The 20,114-nt window shown below is 38.7% G+C and overlaps 1 protein-coding gene across 1 annotated transcript in view; it reads right to left on the bottom strand.

Moving 5' to 3' along the window:
• INTS4 (integrator complex subunit 4) overlaps positions 1 to 20,114 on the bottom strand; it is a 115,881-nt gene that overhangs the window by 9,588 nt on the left and 86,179 nt on the right. The window contains exons 16-19 of the mRNA XM_058545528.1: positions 17,207 to 17,300; positions 15,114 to 15,194; positions 12,917 to 13,047; positions 1,037 to 1,096 (exon numbers count right to left, since the gene is read on the bottom strand). Of these exons, the coding sequence (XP_058401511.1) occupies positions 1,037 to 1,096; positions 12,917 to 13,047; positions 15,114 to 15,194; positions 17,207 to 17,300 (366 nt within the window). The remainder of the gene's footprint in view (positions 1 to 1,036; positions 1,097 to 12,916; positions 13,048 to 15,113; positions 15,195 to 17,206; positions 17,301 to 20,114) is intronic.

Raw genomic sequence — 20,114 nt, 5'->3', positions numbered from 1 at the left:
CGCAGCCACAACGTGGCCTGACAAGCAGTGCCTTGGTGTGTGCCCGGGATCCGAACCCATGCTGCCAGCAGCAGAGCACATGCGCTTAACCGCTACACCATGGGGCCAGCCCAGTGCAATTCTAAACATATAAGGAACATTGGCAATTCAGAGCTGTCACCTTTCCAAAAATCTCTTCAACTCAATTGTGTAAAAACAGACTACTGTAAAGAATCTAAAACCAAAAATAAGGCATGAACTTAGTTCAGATTTGAAGCCGGGATCTTACAGAGCCAAGCTAGATTGATTGTATCACTTGCTAGAAAGCAGCACCTATTGGTGAAGGGTGGTAATGCAACCCAGCCATACAGGAATCTCACTACCCAAATGAAACAAGAACGAGAAGTATAGAGTTATATAAACCTCAGGTTTGGTAAAGTTCATGGGGGTAGGGACATGGGTGGCAGAATAAAATATCAGACTTAATCGAGGCTAAAATTCTATAAATGCCTTTCTCCTGGTACTATATTGCCAGCACACCACAGCTCTTGTCACTACCTTGATACTCCCTTCTTTGCCAAGCCTTCCACACATCTACTGCATCTGTTTTAATCAATTTGCTTCATACAGAACTCTGAGAAAACATATCTATCCTACAAAATAAAAGTTACCTACAGAATTATGGAAAAATTTTTGTAGGTTATAGAGAAATATGCAAGTTTAAGAAAAATAGTGGTAAAAAAATAGACAAGTTGTGACTTTTCAACAAAAGAGTCCATGAATTTCCTAGCCTAGTTTATGGCCTAGCTGAGTGTTAAATCCAAACGATTCCTGATGTTTTCATTATTCTGTTGTACATTTAGGTTTGATGCTAACATTAAAGAACTTTACATACCACTAAAGAAACTACACAAATTAGGGCACATTGCCACAGATAACAGCTTGGCTACATGGGCTAAACCAAGAATTCTGGCTTCTGATCACTATTGTCACTCTGTAAGTGCTATTCTCTGCATAACCAAGGTTGAATAAGCTAGAAGAATGATGAAATACTTACCTTTGAAAAAAGTCCACTTCCTGTAAAAATTTTTCACACATCCCAAATAAGGGGTCAACTCTGTAGAAAAGAAAAAAACAAAGTTGTTTGTGAAATCTGTGAACTGAAGAGTGAGGACCAAAGTCCCAGAAACCTGAGCCTACCTGAAAGAAGAATGAGCATGTTACACTATAAAAATTATCTCTAAGAGAAACAGAGGACTCTAATGGACTCTGGGGGAAAAAATGTACCAGGATCCCAAGACCCAATTAAAACACTGCAGAGCCCATTATGCTGAATGAGCATTCAAAATCAAAGACTATCAGAGGCCACACCTGGCACCAGATTCACTACAGATAGGACAGGAGCACAGCTTGCAGGCAGTGCAGAGTCCCATTCCTCCTCTGCGGGAGGCCTTGCAACAGTCCACTCAGCAGTCTATCCACATAGCTGTCTGGGAGCTTTGACTCTGCAGCTGGCAGCTCGGGTGCAAGGAGATGAGATCTATGTCAGCTAAGTGTGGAGAACATCCTGGCTTAGAAGCCTCATGCTTCATAGCTGCTAATATCTCTTGAAACAATTCCAGAGGCATATGCTCCAGGTCCCCACAAGGGAAATGCCCAATTAAAAAATCACTGCACTCGATGAAACCCAAAGCTATGGTGTCTGCATCAGGTAATTATAGTTCATTTATAGTTCCTTCTAGTCTACAACCACTTTTCTCAGAGATCATTTTTACCATAGCAATGTTACCTAGTAACATAGGTGACACTATCAGGTTTCCGGGGAACAGACCTAGAAAATCACCCAAAGGTCAAATTCTCAGGCAGAAGGGGAAAAGGTTTTATTACTACTTTGCCACCTGAAACAGACTATGTTCTTTCCTCTCTATCTTGACTTCTTTGGCCTCATAGTACTTAAGAAGTATTTCATTTCAGTAAAAACTTACTTCATACCTAAGAAACCCAACATGCTAGGCCAATGTATCTTACTAATCACACAACAGATTTTTCCTTTTGATCTTTGTGCATTTTCTTTCTTTTTTTTTTTTTGGCGAGAAAGATTGGCCATGAGCTAACATCCGTTGCCAATCTTCCTCTTTTTGCTGAGGAATATTGGCCCTGAGCTAACATCTGTGCCCATCTTCCTCTATTTTGTATATAGGACGCCGCCACAGCATGGCTTGCTGAGCAGTGTGTAGGTCCGCGCCCAGGATCCGAACCTGTGAACCCCAGGCTGCCAAAGCTAAGCGTGCAAACTTAACCACTATGCCACTGGGCTGACCCCCGCATTTTTATTTCTTGTAATTTCTGTATGAAACTTCTCACTTATGGTCATTAATATGTTATTCATTGGATGAGAAAAGTTCCAGTGAAGAAAAACAAATACTCTTTCCTTATATAAAAACATGGAAGAGAATGGTATAAAGGTTCTTAATAACCAATCGTAGGGCCGGCCCCGTGGCTTAGCGGTTAAGTGCACGCGCTCCGCTGCTGGCGGCCCGGGTTTGGATCCCAGGCGCGCACCGATGCACCGCTTCTCCAGCCATGCTGAGGCCGCGTCCCACATACAGCAACTAGAAGGATGTGCAGCTGTGACACACAACTATCTACTGGGGCTTTGGGGGGAAAAAATAAATAAATAAAATCTTTAAAAAAAAAAAAAAACCTATTGTAGTCTTTCCACTAAAATGTAAGCTCCATACGAGCAAGGACTTTGTATTGTTCATCATATATTTCCTGACACAAGCAGCTATTCAATAAATAGTTGTTGAATGAATAAGTAAATGAGAAATGGCAAACGGAAACTTACTCTACAAGGAACATTGATTTCAATTCTTTTCCTAAAAAGCAGGCAGCACTTCAGACTTTCTTAACTCTGATAAACAAACAGAAGTAGAACTGAAATATGACAGTGAGGTTAACCTACCAAAGATCTCCAGGGATGAGAGGACTAGAAGGGAGAACTCCAGCTAAGCAGGGGCTAAAAGGAAAGCACTTTGGCCAGGCAGTGCCATTTTTGGCCTGCTTATGTAGAAGCAGCTTGGAGAGCTTCCAAGGAGTAAGATACAGAAAGATTTGGGAACTCTCCCCAAACCCCAAAGCCTCACCTACATGCTACATGAAGTAGGCCTCTACCACTAAGAAACCCCACTTCTTCCTTGGTGTGAGGAAGGAAAGCAAGGAAAGAGTTAAGGCCACTAGAGGAAATCAAACAATGACCTACAACTGTTGGGGAAACCTACACCACCTACCAATTTAAACTAGTCTAGACTTTCATTTCTAAGTATGCAAAGACAATGGAAAATTACCAGATGTTATAAGGATAATCAGGAGCTATAAACGAGACCAAGCAGAGCTCAATTACTAAAGTCAAGGCAAGAAGCACAGAAAACTTAAAAAAGAATTCTAATAAGTAACTTCAGTGAGCTTTAAGAGGAAATTTGAAAAGATATTGCATTGATAAAGCAAGAGAAACTGCTACAAAAAAGGTACAGATAAGAAAGCACACTTGTAAATAAACAGTAATAATGACATAAACTCAATAGTCATAGAACACCAGAATGAAAAATGATGAAAACTAAAAGTGGTAAATTAAAAGAGCATATTGACAAATTTACTCAGAATATAAAGTTGAAAAACAAAGAAACTGAAATTATGAGAGAAAAGATAAGATAAAGGGAAAATAGATCCAGAAGATTCAACATCCAGTATGAGAGACTGGAGTTGATGGAAGAAGTAGTAATTAAACAAACAATGGAGAGGAAAAGATCCCTAAGCTAAACACAGAGTTGAGACTTCAAAGTCGCACTGAAGGTCAGTAAGAATACTGAAAGAAAACACAAACCTAGACATAGCCTGGTGAAATTTCTGAATTCTAAAAAGAAAAAGACAAGTTTACAGATTTGAGCCAGGAAAAATAAGCTACCTAACAAAGGAAAGAGAATCAGACGACATCCTAAGTGTAACATTAAATACTAAAAGGCAACATAGCAATATTTACAGACTTCTGAAAGAATTCCATTTATGTACCAGAGCAAAAGAAAGGCAGTTTCAGACACGAAAGGTCTCAATGAGTATACCACTTATATAATTATTCTGAAAAAGGATTACTAGAGAATGTGTTCTAGTCAAATCAATAGTGAATTAGAATAATGAAGTTTAAAAGGCAACTGTGGTACAAAGTGAACAGTGATGGGCAAGTTGGAGCTAAATAATTTTGATAATGTATTTATAAAGATTAATGTATATTTTTAAAAAGGATTCCTGGAGGTGACATCAGCATCATGGCGGAGTGAGCTGTCCCCTTAGACTCTCCCCCCTGAGATACAACAAAAAGGAAATTCCTAGACCAACAGAGGACATTCATACAACACAAAATATATCTGAGAGATGCACGCGGCCATACATCTGAAGGTGGAGGTGCTGGACACCCCAGAGGAAGGAGAAGGAGGTAAGGGAATCTCTTCTCCCTCCCCAGTGGCAGAAACCTTGGGCTCTGGACTGCATGCATCTCTGAGAGGAGAGCGGGGAGGGGCCACCCTCCACAGGAATACCTTCACACTCCAAGTTCCCTCACAGCCTGTGGGAAAGCCTCACACAGATGTGACTAAGCTATTGAGGGGGTGTCGTCATCAAGGTAGCATCCCAGGAGAGCATATAGCGAGGGCAGAGCAAGAATGTCCCCAGGATCACACAGGTAAAAGAAAGCGCCCCTGCCCCTGCCCAGTGCTCCAGCTCAGCTGATAGGCCAGAGCACCTGCACATACAATAGAAAAGCAGCAGCTGTGAGCCAGTGAGCTGGGGTTGCAAGAGGCTCAGAATACACAGCTCTTGACCCCCACCCAGTGGCGGCAGGTGGAAGCTGCAACCAGACGCTATCACTATGTGGAGGCATGAATCCATGCCATCAAAACAGTATGAAAAAATATATGAAATCTCCAGACCTAAAGGAAAATGACAAGCACCCACAAATCAATCCTCAAGGCACAGAAATTTATAATCTAAATGACAGCCTTCAAAATAGCTATTGTAAAAAAAAACTCAATGAGTTACAAGAAAAGACAGATAGACAGTTCAATAAAATCAGGAACTTCTTCACAAAAGAGATTGAAACTATGAAGAAAAACCAACAAGAAATGTTGGAGATGAACAACAAAATGGATGAGATAAGAAAAATCTGGACTTCCTGAATAACAGAGCTGAATAATAGAGCTGATATTATGGAGCAGAGAATTAGCCATCTGGAGGACAGAAATATAGAAATGCTTCAGATGGAGGAGGAGAGAGAACTAAGACTAAAAAGAAATGAAGAAATCCTCTGAGAAATATTAGACTCAATTAGGAAATGCAACATAAGTATTACAGGTATTCCAGAGGGAGAAGAGAAGGAGAATGAACCAGAAAGCTTGTTCAAAGAAATAACAGAACTTCCCAAAACTGGGGAAGGAGCTGGAAATACAATTGAAAGAAGCCAACAGAACTCCTAACTATATCAATGTAAAATGTATATTCTCCAAGGCATATAGTAGTAAAGCTGGCAAAAGTCAGTGACAAGGAAAAAATATTAAGGGCAGCAACGCAGAAGAAAATAACTTACAAAGGAACCCCTATCAAGGCTTTCAGTGGATTTCTCAGCTGAAACCTTATAGGCTACGAGAGAGCAGAATGATATATTCAAAATTCTGAATGACAAAAATTTTCAGCCAAGAATACTCTATCCAGCAAAAATATCCTTCAAATATGATGGAGAAATAAAAACTTTCCCAGATAAACAAAAGCTAAGGGAGTTCATCGCCACAAGACTCCTCCTACAAGAAATGCTCAAGAAGGCCCTCATCCATGAAAGAAAAAAAGAAAGGGGTTACAAAGCCTTGAGCAAGGAGATAAACAGGCAGACAAAATCAGAAAATTACAGCTCTCTATCAGAACAGTTTAGTAAACACTTAATTATAACATTAAAGATAAAAGGAGGGAAAACAAAAATAAATATAATCTTGTCATTTTAACAATAAACTCACAACACAAGACAGAATAAGTGGTGACAATAATAACTTGAAAGAGGAAGAGGATAGGGATGGAATTGGCTTAGTCTAAGGAAATAAGAGGTTATCAGAAAATGGACTATCTCATCTACAAGACTTTTTATACAAACCTTATAGTAACCACCAAACAAATAACCAGAACAGAGACACAAATGATAAATAAAGAGAAAACTAAGAAAACTATCATAGAGAACTACCAAACTGAATTGGTAGTCGGAAATACATAGGACGAGAAACAAGAGAAATGCAGAAGAACCAGAAAATGAGTGATACAATGGCAGCATTAAGCCCTCATATATCAATAATCACTCTAAATGTAAATGGATTGAATTCTTTAATCAAAAGAAACAGTGTGGCAGAATGGATTAAAAAACAAGATCCAACAATTTGCTGCCTCCAGGAAACACAGCTCTAAAGACGAACAGGCTTAGAGTGAAAGGATGGAAGACAATACTCCAAGCTAATGGCAAACAAAAGAAAGCAGATGTTGCCATACTTATCATATTAGACAAAGTAGACTGCAAGATAAAACAGGTAATGAGAGACAAAGAGGGGCAGTATATACGATAAAAGGGACACTCCACCAAGAAGACATAATACTTATATATGCACTCAACACAGGAGCACCAAAGTACATAAAGCAACTATTAACAAACATAAAAGGAGATATTAACAACAACACAGTAATAGTAGGGGACCTTACCACCCCACTTACATCAATGGATTGATCATCCAGACAGAAAGTCAACAAGGAAATAGTGGATTTAAATGAAAAACTAGACCAGATGGACTTAATAGATATATATAGAACACTGTATCCACAAACAGCAGAACACACATTCTTCTCAAGTGCACATGGAACATTCTCAAGGATAGACCACATGCTGGGAATTAAGGCAAGCCTCAATAAATTTAAGAAGATTGAAATCATATCAAGCATCTTTTCTGACCATAATGCTATAAAACTAGAAATCAACTACAAGAAAAAAGCCGGGAAAGTGACAAACATGTGGGAACTAAACAACATGCTACTGAACAACCAATGGATCACTGAAGAAATTAAAGGAGAAATCAAAGAATATCTGGAGACCCAAATGAAAATGAAAATACACCATACCATCTCATATGGGACACAGCTAAAGCAATTCTATGAGGGAAATTCATAGCAATACAGGCCCACCTTAACAAACAAGAAAAATCTCAAATGAGCAATCTTAAATTACATTTAACAGAATTAGAAAAAGAAGAACAAACAAAGCCCAAAGTCAGCAGAAGGAGGGCTATAATAAAAATTAGAGCAGAAATAAATGAAATTGAAACCAAAAAAACAGTAGAAAGGATCAATGAAACAAAGACCTGGTTCTTTGAGAAGATAAACAAAATTGACAAACCCTTAGCCAGACTCACTAAGAAAAAGAGATAGGCTCAAATAAACAAAATTAGAAATGAAAGAGGAGAATTGATACCAAAGAACTACAAAGGATTATAAGAGAATACTATGAAAAAGTATATGCCAACAAATTGGAAAATCTAGAAGAAATGGATAAATTCTTAGCCTCATAAAACCTCCCAAAACTGATTCAAGAAGAAACAGAGAATCTGAATAGACCAATCTCAAGTAAAGAGATTGAAACAGTAATCAAAAACCTCCCCCAAAATAAAAGTCCAGGACCAGATGGCTTCTCTGGAGAATTTTACCAAACATTCAAAGATTTACTACCTATCCTTCTCAAACTATTCCAAAAAATAGAGGAAGACAGAACACTTCCTAACACATTCTATGAGGCCAACATCACCCTAACACCAAAGTCAGACAAGGACAACACAAAGAAGGAAAACTACAGATCAATATCGCTGACGAACATAGATGCAAAAATCCTCAACAAAATATTGAGAAACAGAATACATTAATACATTAAAAAGATCATACACCATGATCAAGTGGGATTTATAGCAGAGACACAGGGATGGTTCTATATCCGCAAATCAATCAATGTGAGACACTACATTAACAAAATGAGGAATAAAATCCACATGATCACCTCAATAGATGCAGAGAAAGCATCTGACAAGATCCAACATCCATTTATGATAAAAACTCTCAATAAAATTGGTATAGAAGGAAAGTACCTCAATATAATAAAGGCTGTATATGACAAACCCACAGCCAACATCATACTCAATAGAGAAAAACTGAAAGCCATCCTTGCTGAGAACAGGAACAAGACAACGGTGCCTACTCTCACCACTCTTATTCAACATAGTACTGGAGGTTTTGGCCAGAGCAATTAGACAAGAGAAAGGAATAAAAGGAATCCAAACAGGCAATGAAGAATTGAAACTCTCCCTGTTTGCAGACGACATGATTTTATAGATAGAATACCCTAAAGAATACATTAGAAAACTATTAGAAATAATCAACAACTACAGACAAGTTGCAGGGTACAAAATCAACTTAACGAAAATCAGTAGCATTTCTATACTCTAATAACGAACTAACAGAAAGAGAACTCAAGAAGACAATTGCATGTACAATCGCAACACAAAGAATAAAATATCTAGGAATAAAGTTAACCAAGGAGGTGAAAGACCTATACAGTGAAACTATAAGACATTATTGAAAGAAATCAGTGATGACATAAAGAAATGGAAAGATATTCCATGCACATGGACTGGAAGAATAAACATAGTTAAAATGTTCACACTACTTAAAGCAATCTACAGATTCAATGCACTCCCAATCAGAATCCCAGTGACAGTCTTCACGGAAATAGTACAAAGAATCCTAAAATTCATATGGGGCAACGAAAGACCCCAAAGAGCTAAAGCAATCCTGAGAAAAAAGAACAAAGCTGGAGGCATCCCAATCCCTGACTTCAAAATATACTACAAAGAAAAAAAAAAAATCACCTTAAAATATACTACAAAGTTATAGTAATCAAAACAGCATGGTACTGGTACACAAACAGGCACACAGATCAATGGAACAGAATTGAAAGCCCAGAAATAAAACCACACATCTACAGACAGCTAATCTTCAACAAAGGAGCAAAGAACACAAAATGGAGAAATGAAAGTCTCTTCAATAAATGGTGTTGGGAAAACTGGTCAGTCACATGCAAAAGAATGGAAGTAGACCATTATCTTTTGCCATACACAAAAATTAACTCAAAATGGATCAAAGAGTTGAAAGTAAAATCTGAAACCATAAAACTCGTAGAAGAAAATATAGGCAGTACACTCTTTGACATTGGTCTTAGAAGGATCTTTCGTAATACCATGTCTACTCGAACAAGGGAAACAAAAGAAAAAATAAACAAGCGGGACTTCATCAGACTAAAGAGCTTCTGCAAGGCAAAGGAAACCAGGTTGAAAATGAAAAGACAACCCACCAACTGGGAGAAAATATTTGCAAATCATATATCGGACAATTATGGCTTAATCTCCATAATATATAAAGAACTCACACAACTGAACGACGAAAAAACAAACAGCCTGATCAAAAAATGGGCAGAGGAGGGGCCAGCCCGGTGGCACAAGCGGTTAAGTGAGCGCACTCCACTGCGGCGGCCCAGGGTTCTCCGCTTCAGATCCTGGGCGCACCCCAACACACTGCTTGTAAGGCCATGCTGTGGTGGCGTCCCATATAAAGTGGAGGAAGATGGGTATGGGTGTTAGCCCAGGGCCAGTCTTCCTCAGCAAAAAGAGGAGGACTGGCAGATGTTAGTTCAGGGCCGATCTTCCTCACAAAAAAAACAAATGGGCAGAGGACATAAACAGATACTTTCCCAATGAAGATATACTGATGGCCAATAGGCACATGAAAAGATGTTCACATCACTCATCATCAGGGACATGCAAATCAAAGGCACACTAAGATATCACCTTACACCCATTAGAATGGCTATAATCACCAAGGCAAAAAATAACAAATTGGAGAGGTTGTGGAGAAATGGGAACTCTCATTCACTGCTGGTGGGAATGCAAACTGGTGCAGCCATTATGGAAAACAGTATATGGAGATTTCTCAAAAAAGTAAAAATAGAAATACCATATGACCCAGCTATCCCACTACTTGTATTTATCCAAAGAACTTGAAATCAACAATTCAAAGAGACTTACGCACCCCTATGTTCACTGCAGCATTATTCACTATAGCCATGAAGTGGAAGCAACCCAAGTGCCCATCAACTGATGACTGGATAAAGAAGATGTGGTGTATATATAGACAATGGAATACTACTAAAAAGCCATAAAAAAGACACAACCGTCCCATTCGCAACAACATGGATGGACCTTGAGGGTATTAAGCAAAATATGCCAGACAGAGAAAGACAAACACCATATGATTTCACTCATATGTGGAAGACAAACTAACACATGGACAGAGGGAACAGTTTAGTGGTTACCAGGGGGAAGGGAGTTTGGAGGTGGGCACAAGGGTTGAAGGGGCACATTTATATGGTGATTGACAAATAATAATGTAAAACTGAAACTTCACAATGTTATAAACTACTATGACCTCAATAAAATAAAATTAAAAATTAAAAAAAGGATTCTTAAGGGGCCGGCTCCGTGGCTTAGTGGTTAAGTGTGCGCGCTCTGCTGCTGGCGGCCCTAGTGCGGATCCTGGGCGCGCACCGATGCACTGCTTCTCCGGCCATGCTGAGGTGGCATCCGACATAGAGCAACTAGAAGGATGTGCAACTATGACACGCAACTATCTACTGGGGCTTTGGGGAAAAAAAAGAGGATTGGCAATAGATGTTAGCCCAGAGCCAGTCTTCCTCAGCAAAAAAGAGGAAGATTGGCATGGATGTTAGGTCAGGGCTGATCTTCCTCACAAAAAAAAAAAAAAAGGATTCTTAAAATAAGAGATACATTATAAAAACATAATAAGTTGAAGCTAAATTCCAAATTATTTAATAGTGTGAGACAATCAAATAAAAGCCTACTAAAATTTTCATCTCGATCTGAGGTGATCTTGATACAGGTTATCATAAATTCTATTTAATTTTTTTATGCTGATAAATATAGGTTCAATATGTGTATTAAAAATGTAAGAGTAAATATACTATTGATACAACTAATGTGAGCTAACACTTATCAAGGGTTTACTCTGAATGTGTGAGGTGGTATTTTAAGGGCTTTACATATTTTAATAATCCTTGTAACAACCCTATGAAGGAGAGGCAGGTACTATTATTGTCGCACTTTAACGTATGGGGAACAAACTGAGGTGCAGAAGTCTTAAGCAACTTGTCCAAGTGCAGTAAGTTTGCAAATGGTGGAGTCAAGATCTGGACCCTGACAACGAGGCACCACAGCCCACTTAGCCACTATGTCCTACTGCCTCTCACTTTAATAGGTTAGAATTAGGGTACCGAACTTTCAAGACCCTGGAAGAAGAGAGAAACAAAGGAAACAACTGATCTAGCAAAAGTCAAGAAAGAAAAAAAGAAGCAGGAATGTATACAAATGGAAAATATAAAATAATATATCATGGGTAAAGACCAAAAAAATTAGTCTTTATATAATGACATGGAAAGATGAAATATTATATTGTTGGATGAAATGAAAAGGAGGCAGAATTATGATTCCATTCATGTTAATACACACACATTTATAATTGAAACATGTTTATCTGGCTTGGGAAAAGTCTGTTGACAGTTGTTTTAGAAGAGGTGGATTACGAGGGAACCGTCACGTAATTTGCAATATTTAAATTTTTTACCTTAATCACGTATAAACTGAAAAATGTACCTATTTTCTTTAAATAAAGAAGTGCAGGTGCCACCACAGCACTTATCTTTTTCAGCTGTGACTGGCACACAGTGGGAATTAAACATTTGTTAAATGAATGTATGGATATCTCTAAGACTAAATCACTACCGACGTTTATCAGGTCACTGAGACAAGTGAAGAAATAAAATAGAGGGTTCTTTCTGACCTGGTATTTTTCAGTACTTACTTAAACACCCATGTTTATTACTCTGTACTGCTTTTAGGCTGACACAACTGCTGGACTGAGCATCAAATGTGCCTCCCATCTGGTAAAGAGTTACAGAAGCACTGTATTGTATCAAATCTATGATGCCATCATTCTTAAGAAGCACCTTTATTTTATGAAACACTAAGAAACAAAAAACACTTTCAATCGAACTATGGCACGCCATCAAAATATCTGATTACAGAGAAGTTACAATTTTAAAATGTGTTTAGAATGAATGAAATATGGCAATTCTCATCATCAGAAAGTCTAATAGCTACCATATATTCAGCTCTCACTATGTACCAAGTACCATGCTAAGTGCTTTTACATGTATTATCCCATTCATTCTTCATAGAAATGCCATGAAATAGATGCTGTCATCATTCTCATTCTAAAGACAGGGCAACAAGGCACAGAGAGGTTAAAAAACTGTCGGTAATCAAACAACTAGTAAGTGGAGAGGTCAGGATTTGAACAAGGTAGTCTCACCGCACAGTACATTCTCTTAGTTTGTCTTTACCACCTGGGAGAGAGCTTACTGGTCCCTTCGGAAGAGAAAAAGTGGTTCCTGGCACTAAATTCTTAAGGAAATCTATCAAGGACCATACAGAATGTCCTTGTCGCCAGATGAAGTGCTCTGTTGTACTGCAGGCAATGGAGAGCCATTGAAGGGTTTTTCCAGGGATCTAATGCGATTCAAGAATAGAACCTGGAATATCTGAAAAAATAAATAGTTCATATATCCCTTAGCTAATTTTCCTAAATACCATTTCACTTATCACTAACCTTAGCGAGATCTCTGAGGGCATTTGGAAGCGACTTTGAAAGGACTGTGCCACCCCTCTTGGCCAACTGCATATCTTACCCTCGAGTAGTTCGTGCTGTTACTATAAGTTGCAAGGCTTTGGCCTGCAGCCTCATGTGATGGATAATCACCACCTGCTTATTCTCCACACCGCTGTACATGAACTCCATTTTGTAGGTCTCTTCCATGATCTATAAGGAAAAGGTAATTAACAATCAGTAAAAACATCATAATTGTCTTACTTGAGAGCAGCACAGAATCCTAGGTGAAACTGAGTTTTGTTTTTTTTTAACGCCTATGCTTTAATTCTGAACTGAGATTTTTAAGTGCCTATGTTGAGAGGAATTAGTATAATTTGAAAGAAATTAATACAAGTGTTGAAATAAATTAATATATGTCTTGTGAAAAGAGAATAAATTATTTTGTCAATTAAAAAAAGACTTTCATCTGGTAATAAAAATCATTAGTTGATGATGTGAAGATATGAAAGTTTAATCACTGATAAAATTATAGAGCACTGGTTGTTACCCTAAACCAAACTCACTGTGCTGTGGGAACAAATGAATATATACTATGTATGGAAACCCAATCCCCACGAAAAGTCCTTAAGAATTTAGCATCAGGGGCCAGCCCCATGGCTTAGCGGTTAAGTGCGCGCGCTCCGCTGCTGGCGGCCCAGGTTCAGATCCCGGGCCCGCACCAACGCACCGCTTCTCCGGCCATGCTGAGACTGCGTCTAGCAACTAGAAGGATGTGCAACTGTGACATACAACTATCTACTGGGGCTTTGGGGGGAAAATAAATAAATAAAATTATAAAAAAAAAAATAGAATTTAGCATCAGGAACCATTAAACACCCTTAGTCATCCAGACTGTTCTATGGACCTGGTCTGTAGGAGGGAGTTTGGGGAGGGAACAGGTGCAGAAAACAATGTCTATGACCTCAGCTTCAGCCCAGTGCACATCTTAAACTCTTGTTCTATTCTATCCAAATCAGCTACTCCCATCTAAATGATGCTTCTCTTCCCATTCCGTGCTTGCCTTCTTTTGAAGGCTTTGAGGTCAGAGAAATGACTCCAGGCTCTTCTACAACTGGCATTAAGACAAGTTACTTAATGACATGGTGCTTCAGTTTCCCTATCTGTAAATAGGGAAGAAACAACAACAACAAAGTTTAAAGGATTAAACAAGGCATGGAAAGTGCTTAGCACGGTATGTGGCACATAGCAATGGTAATTCTTTTCCTCTCTTTCTTCCAGACTACTACTCCCTAGTCCCATCCCTCCCACCATGGCCCATTTTGGGGCTCAAGTCATTAAATTCTGTTCCCCTACAGTAAGCCACACAGGAGGTCTGAGAGGGAATCTAGATCAGATGAGAGATCAAGCAGGGTAGTAGAAAGAAAACAGACTGTGGGTATCAGAGGATCGGGGCTAAAGTCCCTGACTCTACCACCTATAGTTCTATGAATTTAACCTTGCTGAGCCTTAATTGTTCCATCTGTAAAATGGACTTAATACTTATTCCTAACTAATGGGATTATTGTGAGGGTTAATTAGACTAGAAATCATTTAATGAACTGCAATGTAATAATCACAGTCACCATCATTAGCTTCCTACTGGGTCATAATCACTCGGTGATATACAGACTCACTATCTGGAAGACATGACTCAGAATAGTTCATCAAATCCCAATAATCTAAGAATGAAGGGAAACTGCTCAAAGCCAGAAAGAAATAAACGCAAGGTAAATAAAATTAAATGCTACTTAATGAACTAAGGAGAAACTTAAGGACCTTTTAACATTCAAGAGATGGTACAGGCCAAAAATATAAACAACCTCAAAATGAGTTCAGCTACATTTTCAAATGGAAGATTCATGATAGTATTTATTGGAATTTAGTATATCTGAAATACAAACTGATAATATTTTAGAACACAAAAGAATCTTAGAAATCATCTAATTCAATTGCCATATTTTACAAAGGAGGAAAAATCCAGGGAGGTTAAGTAACCTGCTCAATATCACCCAGCAAATTAGAGGCAGACGTGGGACTAAAACCCAGGTTCCCTGACTCTAAAGCCAGTGCTGTATCCCCTAATCATGCTGCTTCTCATATCACTAACTTCTGTCACAGGCTGAAACTGGGGAGGCCACAGCAGAGGCATGGAGCCATGTGAAGGCCTCTGGCTCTGACTTGGGTGAGACAATTCCTGGACAGAGATCTATCTGAGGAGAAGGTCTCAATAAGCTTACCTGCTTTGCTGCTGCTGAGGCCAAATCACTCTGCTTCAAATACAAAGGGGCAGCCACATTCCACAGCTTTTCCTGCAAGGCCTACACAGACAAATCAGGAGAGAACAGAACACAGAGGTCACAAAGACTGGCCTATCATTTCAGACTTACATGTTTGTTTTGCTTTGAAAATCTACCATGATCAGGACTTCCTCTCAATCTTATTCTTTTAGGCCAATAAGCCCTACCTATTACGGACAAAGAGGAGACCAATGATGCATGTTTTTTTCATGGCTGTAGTCAGAAAGCAGAAGTAATTTTGCAGGCTTTTTTTGGTACCTAACATTACACTGTATTTTGTCATGTTGTTGTATAACTCTTCATAAAGATCATTACTGGCCACAGAATATACTGTTGAGAAGATGTGCCACAATTTACTTACCTCTTCCCCTATTATCAAACACCTGCCTGCTTTAGATTCTAAGTGTGGGTCCCTTATCTACCCTGCCACTTAAGTAAACAACATAGTTCTGTGTTCTTTTTGGAGTAATCTCTTCTCTTTTCCTACTGTAGAAAAGTGGATGCTTTTCAAAGGCCTTCTTGTACTCCTATGGAGAAGACAGCAAGCCAAGGAAGAACAAAGAAGTACCATTGACATGGCACTCACTATGTACCAGACACTAGGCCAAGGGCTTTCATACTACCTGTTACCAATCCTCACCTGGGTACAGATATTATTAGGCCTTATTCATAGAAGCTTGGAAAAGCCAAACAACTTTGCAAAGGGGCATGAAGGAACTTTTCTGAAAAAGGAGAAATGTTGTATATGTTGACTGTGGTGGTGGTTACACAGGTATATACATTTGAAAGAATCTATCTCCCCGAACAAGGGCTATTTAAATCCCAACCCACTTCAGCGTACACACCCACCTTCCATGTATACACACACCTGCACAACCCTAAGCTCACATATCTTACAGTGGGAAATAATTTCTGACTCCTCCATTTATTGTGACATTGGTCAAATACCATTAATCACTTTGAAGACGAACAACATTTGGAACTAAAGCCAAGATAAAGTCTTATAAAGTGAGAAGGGCTCTCCAAAATCCTAAGCTTAAATTTATAGCAGAACTCTGCTGCAAAGCTGAAAGCTACTGAACTAGTTTAATTGGATTTCAACTCAGCAAACTGAAACAGCTTCTTGGGTACAAATTTTGTGTGTAATTTTATAATCTGACTACCTAGTATAAAATGCCAGCAGGTTGGCCCTTAAAAAAGCAATGAAGTCAACTTTCAACTAATTTGACTTTGACAAAGTGAAATTAGCATTTTAAAAAAGTAATATAAAAGTTCTTTGCTGGGCCGGCCCCTTGGCTTAGCAGTTAAGTGCGCACGCTCTGCTGCTGGCGGCCCGGGTTCAGATCCCGGGTGTGCACTGACGCACCGCTTCTCTGGCCATGCTGAGGCCGCGTCCCACATACAGCAACTAGAAGAATGTGCAACTATGACCTACGACTATCTACTGGGGCTTTGGGGGAAAAAATAAATAAAATTAAAAAAAAAAAGTTATTTGCTAATCAAATTATAAAAAACAATTAAAATCCTTGGGATTCTAATGAAAATGGTTATCCAATCTGCTCTAATTGTAAAATGATGAAAGATTTCTCCCAAAGTTAGAAAATTCAAATTTCTATATGAGTTAACCTTTTTTTTTTCTTTTGTGAGGAGATAGGCCCTGTGCTAACATCTGCCAATCCTCCTCTTTTTGCTGAGGAAGACTGGCCCTGGGCTAACATCTGTGCCCATCTTCCTCCACTTTATATGGGACGCTGCCACACATGGCTTGCCAAGCAGCGCGTTGGTGCACGCCCAGGATCCAAACTGGTGAACCCCGGCAGAGCGCGCGCACTTAACTGCTTGCGCCACCGGGGCGGCCCCAACAATTCTTTAATTAGAGACAAATATAATTACACTGTAGAGTACATAATTTCTCCATTGCTAAATGGCTGCATAAGACCATATATTTTTCCACTTATGGCCTCAAAAACTGCCAGATCTGTTCAAGTGCATTCTTAGCATCACAATTATGTACATAATGAATCCAAACCAACCTTGATGAGAAGAAGTTGACACTGAAGATAGGTAGCAGAGAAGTCAGCTACCCCTGCCAATTCAGACTGAAGTTCTCCAAGTCTCTGCAGATCCCTGTAGTAAATAAAACCCCAAGCCAAACATAGGATAAGGACAATGACACCAACATAAAGATCATGTCAAAAGCATTTTACCATTTTACACCTAGTAAATTGGTCATACATTTTTAAATGACAGCAACCAGTGCTGGAGTGGTTATAATGAAACTGATTCACTCACATTCTGATAGCAGTTTAAGCTGATATAATTCTTTGGGCAGTAAAACTGTACTATGTTAATAAAAGTCACGCATGTGATCAAATATTTTGATCAGTAGCTTTATGCTGAGAATTCTAAGGGAAATATTCAACAGAAATGAAATGCTTTATGCCCCATAATATTCATTGTTGTATGGAATATTATAGTAAAACTCAGTAACCACTTAAATATTCAATGGTAGAGGAATTGTTAAATAAAGTATCATACATCCAGTCAATGGAATATTCTACAGCTCTTAAAGTATAAAATAGTAATCAAGTATATGATCTCAACTCTGTAAAAACTATATATAGGAGTAAAATACAGCAAAGTAGTTTTCTAGATAAAGGTATTAGGGTGCTTTTTAGTGCCTTCTCCCAACTATGCTTTATTTTCCAAGTGTTTTATACAATGGACAGGTATTTTTTTAATTTTTTTATTGTGAAATTTTTGTTGTATACTATTGTTTGTCAGTCACCATGTAAGTGCATCCCTCCACCCCTTGTGCCCACCCCCCACCCCTCTAGCCCCTGGTAACCACCAAACAGTTCTATCTGTCCGTGTGTTGGTTTATCTTCCACATATGAGTGAAGTTATACGGTGTTTGTCTTTCTCTTTCTGGCTTATTTCACTTAACACCCTCCAGGTCCATCCATGTTATTGCAAATGGAACAATTTTGTCTTTCTTTATGGCTGAGTAGTATTCCATGGTATATATACCACATCTTCTTTATCCAATCATCAGTCGAGGGACACTTGGGTTGCTTCCATATCTTAGCTATAGTGAATAATGCTGCGATGAACATAGGGGTGCATAAGCCTCTTTGGATTGTTGATTTCAGGTTCTTTGGATAGATACTCAGTAGTGGGATAGCTGGATCATAAGGTATTTCTATTTTTAACTTTTTCAGGAATCTCCATACTGTTTTCCACAGAGGCTGCACCAGTTTGCATTCCCACCAGCAGTGGATTAGGGTTCCCCTTTCTCCACAGCCTCTCCAGCATTTGTTGTTTTTTGTCTTGGTGATTACAGCCATTCTAACAGGTGTAAGTTGATATCTTAGTGTGGTTTTGATTTGCATTTCCCTGATGATTAGTGATGTTGAGCATCTTTTCATGTGCCTATTGGCCATCTGTATATCTTCTTTGGAGAAGTGTCTGTTCATTTCCTCTGCCCATTTTTTAATCAGGTTGTTTGTTTTTTTGTTATTCAGTTGTGTGAGTTCTTCATATATTATGGAGATTAATCCCATGGACAAGTATTTTTTGTATCATCAGAAAATAAAATTTTTTTAAGGTATTGCAGTGGACTCTGTTGGCTGCCTATCCAGTTAGCCATTTTCCACTTCTTCCTTACTAACTGAACGCTGATTTTGTTCAATGGAAGGTGTCCCCAAACCCAGTTCCAGGTAAGAGTCTCACTGGACTAAGCCAATTAGTACATGTCATTTCCCTGGTTCCATAAGCAACCTAAGTTGGCCTTATCGTCCTAATGGAAGGACTTACATTCCATGCTTGGAGCAGGTCTGATGGTGGTCTCTCAATTTCTCCCTCTTTCTCTCTGTTTCTTTCTGTCTATCTCTCAATAGACTAAGCAAGAACACTTATAGCTCTGATTGCCACTGGCAGCCATACTGTAACTCGAGAAGGAAAAAACCTTAGGATAAAGCACATGCTGAGGACAAGAAAAATCCAAAGAGACAGAAAGAAACTGGGTCCTTAATGATATAAATAAACTACTTGACCACACCATACTTAGAGTTGCCTCCAATTTCTGTTTACATGAGAAAATAAATAGCCATTATAAGCTAGTGTGAGATAAGGTTTTCTCACAAAGATACTTGCAGTTAAAAGCATCCTGACTGGATGTAGATATAGACAAAGTGACTGTAACCATATAAAACAAATCTGCCTGTGAACAAGAAAATCTGTGGCACACACAGATAAAATAGTTGTGTTGGGGGCTAGGATTACTGTTTTAAAATTTTTAATTTTTTTGAATAGATAATACATACCTAGCTATAGAATTACAACGATGAGGTAATAAAATTCAAAAGATACTCAAGGTTATACAATCAAATTAGTCCGCCTTCCTATACGTGGGCGCTAACAAGTACACCTTTCCCAGAGGCAACCACCATTACCAGCTTCTTTTGAACTCTTCTGGAAATATGCTATACATCTACAAAAAGTATTGTTTTTCTTTTCTTTCTTCCTTTGTTTTGAGAAGGAATGTGTGTGTGTATAACCTAACAAGCCATCTCAGAAAGAATTCATAGAAAGCTGCCTTGTTTTTTAATGGCAGCATCAAAATTTCATATAGAAATGATAACCATGGGAAACCTGAAGATTTGGGTCATGAGGGAAGTTAACTGCTTCAGGGCTGGCATAATATGTCAGGTTTCACAGTAGCCTGTACAAAATTGTCCTTTGGATTAAGCCCCTCCCTCTAATCTCAGGCAACTTTGTGATAGCAAATGTTGTCTCCTAAGGACCTTGATACCAGGAAGGAGATGCCCTGGAAAGGGGCACAAAATGAATTTTCCCCAAATTGGTTGAAGAAATTGGGGTCTGTGGCTTATATATCATCTCTTGTGAGTTTTGGTGGCTTGAGCTGGTCCTGGAGAGCCT

The sequence above is a fragment of the Diceros bicornis genome, chromosome 7, assembly GCF_020826845.1.
Source record: "Diceros bicornis minor isolate mBicDic1 chromosome 7, mDicBic1.mat.cur, whole genome shotgun sequence".
NCBI classification, from domain to species: Eukaryota; Metazoa; Chordata; class Mammalia; order Perissodactyla; family Rhinocerotidae; genus Diceros; species Diceros bicornis.
The sequence above is the reverse complement of the archived record's forward strand: the minus strand, read 5'-3'. Positions and strand labels throughout refer to the sequence as shown.